At 47.2% G+C, this 12,697-nt stretch overlaps 1 protein-coding gene across 2 annotated transcripts in view; it reads right to left on the reverse strand.

Annotated features, from left to right (window-relative positions):
* The window catches only part of SCAPER (S-phase cyclin A associated protein in the ER), a 3,157,511-nt gene that overhangs the window by 1,886,491 nt on the left and 1,258,323 nt on the right, over positions 1 to 12,697 (reverse strand). For both annotated transcript variants that reach the window (XM_086959426.1, XM_086959427.1), the window contains exon 18: positions 1,316 to 1,397. In XM_086959426.1, coding sequence (XP_086815552.1) covers positions 1,316 to 1,397 — 82 coding nt within the window. The remainder of the gene's footprint in view (positions 1 to 1,315; positions 1,398 to 12,697) is intronic.

Consider the following 12,697-nt stretch of genomic DNA (forward strand, 5'->3'; position numbering starts at 1 on the left):
GACACCACACAAGGGTAAGGTTCAACGAGATTTTATAGGCGATTCTTAAAGTACGATAAAATGGTACAAGGAGGTCTGGACTCAGGGGTCCCCTCGATTCTGGTCTCTGGTTTGGGGAAAGGGTAGCGGGACAGTCTTGGTTACCAAAAGATGGAAATAGCTCTCAATCCTCGAGCTCGGCGTTCTAGATGATCGGGCCGCGGCGGAGCCAGCAGGTCCCGAGATGGACGAAGGAAGCGACGGTCCGCGGCGGAGCCAGCAGGTCCCGATGAAGATGATGGTTGCAAACGGTCCGCGGCCACGCCAGCAGGTCCCGACGACGATGAAGGATTACGAAGGTTACGAAGGTTGCGGCAGCACCAGCAGGCAGGGCGATGGTGCACAAGGCAGAGCTACGGCAGCGCCAGTAGTCCGTCAAGGATGAGTTCTTCTTTACGTCTCTCGACTCCAAGATACAACTGCCTTCCTGCTCTGGAGCTGCCCCAGTTATAGGGCTGGTGTTCTTTGATGTCCGGACCCTCGCACTTGGAGGTCGGGAGGTCCGGGATGGGGGAGTCCAGACACCCAGCAGGGGGGTGGGGCCAGCGCCCGGGGAGGCGATGGGCGAGCGGCACTTGGCGGGGAGAGCCATCGACACCTCTTTCTCCCATTGACTTGCCAAGTAGCCCGCTCACCTCCTGGGTGGATGGTGGTGCCGGGATGTCTGAGGCCTGGCCAGGCCCAGGGTTGAGGTCGATCGGGGGCCAGGCGGCCTCGTGGTGGAGTGTCCAAGATGGCGCCCAGGATGGGCGCGCGGGCCAGCCGTGGATCGGGTCCACGAGGTCGATATGTTCGAAGGCAGGGGTCCCTGAGGGGACGGAGGACGTGCAATGGTGGTGTGTGGTACCTGTGTGACCGGGCTCGGGCCGGGTTGGGCCGGGGGAGGGCGGCCCTTCATGTGGCCTGTCCAACAGGGGGGGATTACTAAGTGCTTTTTAAAGGGGCTGTTGGCCAACCACGATGCGGAAGGTTTCATGTTAAAGGAAAAAGGAGGTAAACATGCTGCAGTAACACTACTGCACACTACCTAAAAGTCGTGGTCACCCAAACAATGCTAAAGGCAATGTTTAAAGGGACACGTTTTGACATAGCTCATGCTCTGCTAACCATACAAAGCTCTTAATACAGCCAAGATGGACAATGACTAGATATAAATGTTGAAAACATGTAAGATGGAAGTACTTAATACTTTAGAAAGAAGAGGTGTAACCATCCGTCAATTACTAGTGCGCATTGTTAAAAGTCAGTGCTGAGTTGATACGTGTACACTTAATACCTTAAGCTGAATCTTTTTCTGCAACTCCTCCATTGCTTCTTGCTGAGCTGCAGTGAGTGCAGCCAGTCTTTCTTCTCGATCCCTGAAAAAAGACAAAATAGACCATTGATCTAATCAAGGAAAAACAATAATTCCCAGACCCAAAATGATACAGTCTAGCGTCAAGGCAGTGCAATAAATCCAACACATCAAACATGAAGATTGCTAGTGACCAATAGTAAGAATATGACATATAAAAAGAGTCTTCCTTTACTGAGCAGTTTCATATAGAGCTGCTGTAACAAGGTGGCATTAGTGCACTTTACATGGAACACAACGAGGGCTTCATTGGGAAGAGAAGTGGGTAAGGTATCGTATTATGAAAATAAAAGCTATGCCATTTTAATGTAAACCTTTTTGAAATTCAAGTATTCATTTGACATTTCTCCACTTAGGCCATAGTAACAGAAAATTATCAAACGCAAACTGTATGGAATATGCTACTTAACAGTATGCATCTGTTCTTGGCATGTAGGGCTGCTGACATTCATATCTTGTGCATAGATCGCCGCCTAGTGTTGGGTCCGGATGATTGCACTTGTTGTCTTGGAAGAGTCTTCGAAGTATCATGAGATAGGTGACTCCTCCCCTGGACTACAGTGCGCATGGGCATCTTCTCCATCCTCAGATTGTTTTTCGCCATTGTGGCAGAGATGGAGATAGTAAAGTAAGAGATGGCCATGCCAGAGATAATGCTGCAGCTGCTACAGGCACCGGGGAGGAGGGTGGGCGATATGAATGTCAGCAGCCCTGCATGCCAAGAACAGATGCATACTGGTAAGTAGCATATTCCGTTCGAGGCATGTGGGCTGCTGAATTCATATCTTATGCATAGACTGTATAGCAGTATCTCTCCTCTAGCGGTGGCTACCTATGCCAGCTGCAGCAGTTTGAAAAAGAGTATTGAGGACATCCTGGCCTACAGCAGCTTGCTGTTTTGTTTGCACATCTACACAGTTATGTTTTGTGAACGTGTGTATGGTAGTCCATGTGGCTGCCTTACAGATATCTTCAAGAGGAATATTTCCTAGGAAAGCCATGGATGCCCCCATTTTCCTTGTGGAGTGTGCTCTTGGGGGGACGGTTAAAGTGCGTTTTGCCTTTTGATAGCATATTTGAATGCATTTAACTATCTATCTGGCTATTCCTGATTTTGAAATTGGATTCCCTTTGTGTTGTGGTGCAAAGGCTGTGAGAAGTTGGCCTGATATATAATGTTCACTATTCTAGTGAGCACTTTGTATCAGTCCAAACAACTCTTATGGTTATTGGTTGTAAGTCAACCTTATAGACCAGCTATCCTAGTAGCGTGGATACGAGCAGTCTTCGGGCTAAACTCTAGAGGGCGTGTTAAGCCAGCTGTTATACCATCACATATACCCCTTGAACACCAAGTGAAAGGACACCACACAAGTGTTATGAAAATAAACAGTGTATTTATTTAGATCACAACAGCCCTGTACTCTTTATGAGGACAGGGTACTAAGCACACAACAAAACTCTTACGGAAATACTTCAAGTTGCACAATTTACACAAATGCCAGAGGGGCACGAAAAACCATATACTATGAAAGTGGAATGCGAAATTACTAGCAGGTAAGTACTGTACTAATAGGCTTTGGAATCGCTAGGACTACGTTACTGAACCTTCAGATTACTAGTAGGAGGCCTAGGGGACTCGGGTGCAGAGGGTGCACTCTCATGCGGGATGCGGGACAAAGTCTATGGGAGCTAGTAAAGGCAAAGTTAGTGTTCTCGGGCGAACCCGACTAGGTAGGTCGAAAACGACAGTGGATCCTGACCCTTGGATAGTGAGGCTATGCTGGGGCACCGAAATGCCAAGTTTACCTAGCCCAGGGGCTGCAGCTGCATATGTCTCAAAAGACGTCGGGAATCCTCGTAGACGAACCAGGAGCCTGAAGAAAGAAGTTGCTGGCAGGCAGCCTGGATCGAAGATGGATGACACCTGAAAGCAGAGGGGACCAAGTTCGTGACTACTAGCCAGTAGTCAGGTGGCACCAGGAGGGCACCGGATGGTAGTCACCTCGACTAGGTGAGTGGGCGACGCTGGGCTCTGTAGTCTCACGGACCAGGAGGCGTTGTCGGCGACCAGGATGGAGGAGCGAGCTGTCCCACGATGGATGATGCTGTCGACGTCGCTGGACCCAGGATTGGGGCAACAAGTCTTGGCAAATTCAAGCCCACGCGGTGGACTCAAAATGGCGTCTGGAGGGGACCAGGAGGGTCCGGGGTGCTCCTCTTTTGGAAGGGAGCAAGGGCCAGTCTGGAGCAACCAGACCAGCAGCAGTGATGTCGTCGGGCGTCGTTAAGAAGGCCACAAGCCAGCGGGCTAGTAGCCAAACAACGCGGTGAGCAGCAAAAAGCAGAAGGGCCCCACGCAGATCGTGGAGATGCTAGGAGGCTGGACTTCGGTGCTGGAGCTGCTCAGGGTCAGGGCTTCTCGGACCCCAAAGCACTCACCAGAGGATCCCTCGGCGGTCGTGCTGGATAAGAGTCGTGCAGTTCAGATGATGGCCAGTCCCTCGAGGTCTCGTCGCACCTACGGTTCTCAGCTTTTTTCCTAAAGGATTTAGTTCTGTCCACATAATAAAGAAGAGCTCTCTTAAAGTCTAGTGTGTGCAGGGCTCTCTCAGCTACTGACTGTGGATTTTGAAAGAACACTGGCAGTTCTATTGATTGGTTGATATGGAAATTGGATACAACCTTAGGCATGAATTTAGGGTTTGTTCTAAGAACCTCCCTGTTGGCATGTACCTGCATGAAAGGTTCTTGAATTGTTAGCGCTTGTAATTCACTCACTCTTCTGAGTGAGGTGATGGCCACCAAGAAAGCAAATTTCAACGTTAGGAATTGTAGTTCGCATGAATGTAAAGGTTCGAAAGGAGGGCCCTTGAGTCTGGTAAGTACTATATTGAGATTCCAGACTTGGGAAGGGGGGTGCCTAGGAGGAATCACCCTTTTCAAACCCTCCATGAAGGCTTTGATTGCTGGTATTCTAAACAGTGAAAGGTGTTGCTTGTTTTGAAGGTATGCTGCTATGGCAGCGAGGTGTAGTTGTATTGAAGAGAATGCTAAGTTACATCTTTGTAGATGCCGCAGGTAACATATAATGTTTTGTATTGAAGCGTCTAAGGGGTTGATTTGGTTATTGTTGCAGTAAATAACAAATCTCTTCCATTTAGCTGCATAGCACGCTCGTGTGGTTGGTCTTCTTGCCTCCCTAATGATGTTCATGCAATCTGGGGGCAAGTTAAGGTATCCAAACTCTAAGACCTCAGGAGCCAGATCGCAAGGTTCATTTGATTGGGATCTGGGTGTCTGATTTCTCCATGGTTGTGAGTTAGAAGATGAGGTGCAAGGCGCAGTCTTTGATGGGGAACTACTGAGAGTTCCAGGAACGTCGTGTACCATGGTTGTCTCGCCCATGTGGGAGCAACTAGGATTAGTGTGAGGGAGTGTTGCCGCAGTTTGGTTGCCACCAGCGGGATCAGTGGTGCTGGGGGAAAAGCGTACGCAAATCTGCCTGACCAGTTCATCCATATCGCATTGCCCTGTGACAATGGATGTGGGAACCTGGCGGCAAAGTATTGGCATTTCGAGTTTTCTTTTGTGTCGAACAGGTCTATTTCTGGGTGACCCCACTCCTCGAAGAATGGCTGAAGAACCTGGGGGTGAATCTCCCATTTGTGTAGTTGTTGGATGTGCCTGCTGAGCAGGTTGGCAACTTGATTGTCCTTCTCTGGAAGGTGTTCTGCTAGGAGAAAAATGTTTTTCGGAATCGCCCACTTCCATATGCTTCGTGCCAGATGGGATAGCTGTGGAGAGTGTGTTCCTCCCTGTTTCTGGATATAGTACATCGCGGTCATGTTGTCCGTCCGGCTCAACACCGTCTTGCTGTACAAGTATTTCTGAAATGCTTTTAGGGCTAGGAATATTGCTAGCAATTCCAGTTGGTTGATATGCAGCCTTTTCTGTTTGTTTGTCCAGAGCCCTTGTACTGTGTATTGAATGAGATAGGCTCCCCAGCCTGTCAGTGATGCGTCCGCTGTTAGTACTAGTTGTGGAACCGGCTCTTGGAACAGTCGCCCCTTGGAAAGGTTTTGTGGGTTCCACCACTGCAAAGAGTTGTGATTGCGACTGTCTACCAACATTAGGTCTTTTAGTTGTCCTTGAGCCTGGTTCCATTGCCGTGCTAGGCATTCCTGCATTGGGCGCATCGGAAGTCTGGCATGGGGGAAAATGAATATGCAGGAGGCCATTATGCCTATGAGCTGCATGAAGACTTGAGCTGGCAAAGAGTGTTTTGGCAGGAATCTGTGAATGAGTGTCTACATACTGGCTATTCTCGCTGAGTTTGGATATGCCTTTGCCACTGAGGTGTTTATGGTGGCTCCCAGGTACTGCTGTGTGTGGGACGGTTGCAGATGTGATTTTGTGTAGTTGATTGAGAAGCCTAAGCTGTGTAGCAGCTGGATTGTCTGAGACGTGTGTGCTGCACATTGTTGGTACGATTTTGCTTCTAGCCAATCGTCCAGGTAAGGGTACACATGGACGTGCTGCCTCCTGAGATGTGCTGCCACTGTCGCTAAACATTTTGTAAACACTCTTGGAGCCGTGGTAACCCCGAAGGGCAAAACCTTGAATTGGTAGTGTTGACCTTCTATTGTGAACCTGAGGTATTTTCTGTGGGCTGGATGGATGGGTATGTGGAAATACGCATCTTTGAGGTCCAGTGTTGCTACGAAATCCCCTTGTTGTAGCAACCAGAGCACTTGTTGTAGTGTTATCATATGAAAGTGCTCCGACAGGATGTATTTATTTAGGGGTCTGAGGTCCAATATTGGTCTGAGAGAGCCGTCCTTCTTGGGAATAAGGAAATATAGGGAGTATACTCCTGTCTCTTGCTGTTGGAAAGGGACTTGCTCTATGGCCCCCTTTTCTAGCATGCAGTTCACCTCTTGTTGTAACAGGGTCATGTTTTCTCGGGACATTGGACGATGTCTGGGTGGTATGTTTGGTGGTGTAGAAGTCAGTTCTATGCAGTAGCCAGACTGGATAATTTCTCTCACCCACCTGTCTGTGGTAATTGCGTTCCAGACAGGTAGGAACTGTTGGAGTCTGCCTCCGACCGGTGTTAAGTGGTCTGGAGGTAGCGTAATAGAGTCACTGTTTTGAGGCAGTGGAGGCTCTGGTGTTATTGCCTCCACGTCCTTTTCCCTTGGTATTGTTAGCTCTGTAACCTCCTCTGGTTGTGTTTTTGGTAAAGGAACCTTGTGTGTTACTTTTGTATGAGGCCGTTGTTTGTGAGGTATTTCCTCGTGTATTCGCTCTGTACGAGGAGCAACGAAAGGAGCCTCTATGTTGCTGACATTGCAATGCCCCCATTGATTTCGCCGTCTCTGTGTCCTTTTTCATTTTATCCAAAATGGTGTAGACAGCAGGGCCAAATAAAAAATCCTGATTAACAGGCTGGTTAAGAATGGTGGACTGCACCTCATTTTTAAAACCAGAAATACGCAGCCATGCATGTCTGCGGAGTAGGACGCTAGTGTTGATTGACCTAGCTGCAGTGTCTGCTGCGTCAAGTGCGCATTTGATGGAGGCATTTGTTATGAATTTTCCCTCCTGTATGAGATCTTGGGCTTGTGCTTTAAAAGGCTCAGGTAGGTGTTGCATTAGGGTTTCAAGTTGGTCGTAATGCGCACTGTCGTAACAAGCCTGTAGGGCTTGTGTATTAGCGATCCTCCACGAGTTGGAGGCTTGTGCTGCTACTCTTTTCCCTGATGCCTCTAGTATTTTTGACTCCTTGTCGGGGGGAAGTGGTTTGGGAGTTGGCTCTTTTACATGCGTTGGCCACTACCAGGGAATCAAGTGGTAACTGCCCTTTGATGTAAGTAGTGTCTGTAGGAGCTGCCCTATGCTTTTTTTTTATTCTGGGGTTGATTACCTTTGCCCTGGCTGTATCCTTAAATATGTCAGGTGCATGTTTCAGAACTCCCTTTAACATGGGAAGTGTTTTGACACTTTTTTCTGATGTAGGGAAGGTGTCAAACAAGAAGTCTTCCTCAACAGGGTCGTTATGCATATCTACGTTGTGGAACTGTGCAGCCCTGTCTATGAGTTAATTAAAAACTACGGTGTCATCAGTAGGTGACGGCTTAGTAGGATAAAAGGATATATCAGGGATGGGATGGGTGTTGTAAGGGTCAGTTGGCTCTTCCCATGGTTCCTCTTGTGGTTCAGGATCCTGTGGGAAGTCATATTGAGGCTGTGGCTCATCCCTGTGTTACCTTCATTGTCCCGGTGTGGAGAAGGAGAATAAGGAGAGTAGGGATTAAAAAGAGTAGTAGGCATGATAGGTTTAAAGGGAATGAAGGGCCTAGAGGGAGAAGTCCAAAAGTCCTTTTTCTTCAATGGAATAGGGGACTGAGGTTCAAAGCCCAAAGGCCTCTTTTTCCTATGCAGGATGATAACCTTACCAGTCTCTGGTCGTCAGAGGGATCTGGGTGGAAGAGTTCATACTCAACAGTCCTGGGTTGAGTGTTCGACTTTGGTTTGTCGACGACTTTTGGCTTAGTAGCCGATTTTTTCGGCTCGGGCCTTTTTTCAGGTCGACCGTGACTTTCGGTTCGATGCGTTTTTTGTGCACCGTAGGCTTCTTCTTCGGAGTGTCCTTTTCCGAGTCGATGTTCCTTTTCGGATCGACTGGTGACTTCGGCTTTCTTGGATGAGTGTACTTTCCCGAGTTGATTGTATTTTTCGGATCAACTGGTGTTTTCGGAGCCGGTGTCTTCGGGCCGATAGGTTGTTCTGGCCTCGACGCGGGTTTAGGTAAGGCGCCTTTTGCCGGGTCGACGGATTTTGGTGCCCAACGCTTGTCGGCGAAATTTTTTGGTTCGGCGTCTTTTGGTTGTGTGCCCTTGTTCGGTTCGACAACCACTTTTGGCTCGACAAGTTTGGGCTGCGCGGCCTTCTAGGGGTCGACAGTCTTTTTCTGCTCGACGCTCTTTGGCTGTGCACCCGTTTTCGGATCGACGCCCTTCGGGTCGACGACCTTCATTGGATCTGGAACCTTCTTTGGGAGGATGTTACTGGGCCCTGGTGTTTCGGACGGTTTCGGTTTTGGAGCCGAGCCGGATGGTGGGGCAAGCAAAACTTTTTTCTGATCTTGGCTAAGGCCCTTTGGCGATGCCTTGACCGGAGCCGTTGGTAACGGGGTAGATGGTGTTGGGGGCAGGGTACTCACAGTTTGCCCCAGTGGGATGTTGTCATCGGAGTCCGAGTAGTCCTCGACGGTGACGATCTCTAGGTCCGAGTCTGGCGCTTCTTGTAGATCCTGGTCATCATCGAAGATGTTGTCCGGGTCCGGTGCCTGTCGCTGCATTTCTTGCCTGGCGGCACGTCGGTTCCAAATAGTTTTCGCCGATCGAAACTGTGCGCAGGCTGGACAGCTTTCCTCCTTATGGTCTGGGGAAAGGCACTTGTTGCATACTGAGTGCTTATCAGTATGTGGGAACTTGGATTGGCATTGTGGGCACCTTTTTTAAACGGGCTTCTTTCCATTGACGGTCGGCTCACGTGGCGTCGAAAAGGCCCAACGGCCCGCGTCAACAACCGCTTAGAGATGGAAGGCTGGATCGAGTAGAGCGGTACCGAGCGAGAACAATACCGTCGAATCGAAGGCCTTTTGGACTTTAGAAAAGTTTTGTTTTTGATTCTAAAGTTGGAGTATATGAGTTTGCATGCGAACCCAATAGCGGAAAAAAACAATCTGAGGATGGAGAAGATGCCCATGCGCACTGTAGTCCAGGGGAGGAGTCACCTATCTCGTGATACTTCGAAGACTCTTCCAAGACAACAAATGCAATCATCCGGACCCACCACTAGGCGGCGATCTATGCACAAGATATGAATTCAGCAGCCCACATGCCTCAAACATATATTTATACACACACACACACACACACATTCATCGATATCTACACATAGATATATATGCATATACATACATAAGTGTGTATGTGTATATATATCTATTTATATATGTAGCATATATATCTGTATAGACATTGATTAATATGTGTGTGTATGTACTATATATATATATATATATATATATATATATATATATATATATAGATATATATATAGATAGATATATATATATATCTATATTCTCTCACTCAAAAAAGTCTTAGAAGCCCGCTCTCAGGACAAAAACGAGGTAAACACCGACATCAAAGAAGTGCTGTTTATTCCACAACGCGTTTCGCCGAGGAGACGGCTTGATCACGTCATATCTATATATATAATTTTAGAGTGTTTTTATTGCCCAAACTACAGGCATATGTCAGAATCCCTTTCAGAGGACACCAACACCATGGACAATTCCACTCTTTTAAAGATTTTGATTTTATTTTTATAAAGTGCTGTGCTAACAGTTGCCCGAAGGCATCTTGGCGCTACCCATGACCGAAATGATCAGAGAACCATAATATCCACTTCCCAGAAAGAATACCTCCCTCAAAGGTCCAGAGAGAATAGCCAGGTCTTTAGTTCCTTCCTGAACCGAAGCAGAGAGGTAATGTTTTTCAATTCCCAAGGAAGGAGATTCCAATGTAGAGCCAATGTAGAGCCACGGACCGTATAATGCTTCTGCCACCCCAGGAAGTACGTCTGAAACATCTAACAGACAGATCTCCTGCCGAGCTTGAACTGAGAGCCCTGTTTGATACATACCATCTAATCCTAGCTCTAAGATACTTCGGGCCCCAGCCTTGCAGATGTAAATAAACAAACAGAATCCACTCCTTGTTTTAGGGGTGTATCCACCAGTTTGGGGAACACCCTTCTTGTTTTTAGGTCCCCTAACACACCAACAGGCCCCTTGGTGTCATGCTTCATCATCGGGGTCATCGTACCCCTCTACAGGGTACGGCGTGCTGCGACCTACGAATACGCGGGAGCACTTGGTAGACTATGTGTGGTGCGGGTGAAGGGTTGTTTTTATGTGTATGGTGGGGTTTAGAACTAAGTGAAGGTTAAAAAGGACCTGGCTCGTGGGGTGACTAAAAATTATTTAATGAGCCCCCGGGCTGGTACTGTTAAAATAAGAGTGTGGGAGGTTACCATGCAGACAATGTGCGTTACCTCCTCTTTGTGTGCGTCGACATGTTTCGGTGTAAAGATACCTTCTTCAGGACGGGGTACACAAATCCCCACCTCACTCACGTTTCTCTAACTCGTATCGGAATCTTCAATAAAAAGTGAGAATTAAAGTGCAAGTTAAACAATGTACCTAGCAAAAACGTTGTTTTTTAGTCAACTGTTTTGAAGTTGATGAACAAGCCTCATGAGCCAAACGTAAGAATCTGGTGTGCTATTTAGCACGATTTCATTAAGGAAATTCCTCCCGATCGATCCCTTCGTGGCTTCGCTGATTCTATGGCCTTGCAGAGTCTTAAAGGCTATGTAAAGTCCCTTAAAGAGAATACTTTTCCTAACCGGCAACCAATGAAGACAACTAATGGCTTGAGAATCTTTGTAATGAATTGAGCGGCTGCATTTTGAACAGATTGCAGCTTTTTCAAATATTTCCAAGGTAGTTCAGAGAAAAGCCCATTGCAGTAGACTATTCGCAAAAGATCCAGTGCGATAATCACTTTCTCGAGCATTCCAGCAGGTAAAAATTGGGCAATTTTCCTAATTATATATAGAGAAAATATGTAGAGAGAAAATAGCACTTGAAACAACTTTATTTATTTGCTCCCTATAACATTCAAAATGCCACGATTTTTTATCATTCTGCACTGGCTTGGGAATAGAACCCATTTCTTCAGGCCACCAGCTAAGTGACCAGAAGGAGAGAAGATTTACAAACAGGATGACCTCTGTCTTTGTTGAATTTTATTTGAGACCGTTCTGGTCCATCCATCGGCCAACTGCTACCATACAGTTTTTAAAGGTCTTACTCATGTCTAGGCCATTTTCAGACAATGATACCACGATTTGGGTATTGTCGGTGTATGACACCAGCGCTATCCTAAAGGACTTGATTAAAGCTGCCAGGGGAGTTACAAAAAGGTTAAAAAGCGTTGGGCTCAAAGATGAGCCCTGCGGCACCCTACATGGCAATGAGTAGGGTTTAGATGTAAAGCCATTAAAGGCAACTGATTGCATACGAGCAGCCAAGAAAGACTACAGTAGCTCTAATGCAGTGCCTTGAATCCCCAAGTGCTATATACAAGTAATCAGAATATTGCAGTTGACTGTATCAAAGGTTGCAGATAGATCTAAAAGAATAAGAGCGGCATTGCCTCCCTTGTCCACTGTGGCCCAGATCGCTTCCGTTGCCACCATAAGACCAGTTTCAGCGCTGAAACCACTTCGGAAACCGCACTGAGTATCATGCAACAAATTATTTTTCTCCAAGAAGGATGCTAATTGTGCATTCATGGCTTTTTGAACTATTTTAGCTGGCAGCGGAAGCCTAGAAATTGGACGGTACTTATTTGAGTCCAATTCGTCCAGATTAGGTTTTTTCAGACGTGGTAGTACTGAAGCTTTCTTCCACTCCATAGGAAATGTTCCAGAGTCGAACATGGACTCAAAAATTATTGTCAAGTACGGGTTAACCTCTTCCGATATTATTTGGAAAATATTTGGGGGTCATGGATCGGCAGGCGATCCCGACTGGCATTTGTAAGGCCTGAATAACTTCCCCTTTTGATAGTGGAACAAAATTAGAAAAGGTAGGCTTAGCCGGCAGAGAACTAGAAAGTCCTAAACATACCTGTACTGAGTGTCCATTTAGGTCCACCTGTCCCAAAGAGGATCAGCGAGGCCCGTGTTGGAGGGAAAGCTCTGGATTGGATAGGCTCCTTCTTAAAGGAGAGATCCTTCCAGGTTTTCGATGAGACTTGTTCCTCTGCAATTCTACCAGTAACCTGTGGAGTGCCGCAAGGGTCCTCTCTTAGCCCTACGTTGCTCAACATCTACTTGCAACCCTTGCAGGATATTGTAACTCCCTTTGGGATCTCAATCTTCACCAAGCGCACAATACTCAGCTGGTTTTTTCTCTTGCCCCATTCAGCGACCACCTTAGGACCATGTCTGGAACAGGTAGCCAGCTGGATGAACAAGTCTTGCCTTAAGCCGAATAAAGCAAAGACAGAGGTTCTGATTCTGGCGATAAATACTCAGCCCCAAAGCAGTCCTTTATTAGCCAGTCTGCCTTGGTCTTCTTCACGCTCGTAAACCAGGCATAAAAAGCCTGGGGGTATGGCTGCAAAAAATCCTGACCACGGAATACCAGGCTACTAG

The sequence above is a fragment of the Lissotriton vulgaris genome, chromosome 2_2 (assembly GCF_964263255.1).
Source record: "Lissotriton vulgaris chromosome 2_2, aLisVul1.2, whole genome shotgun sequence".
Lineage (NCBI taxonomy): Eukaryota > Metazoa > Chordata > Amphibia > Caudata > Salamandridae > Lissotriton > Lissotriton vulgaris.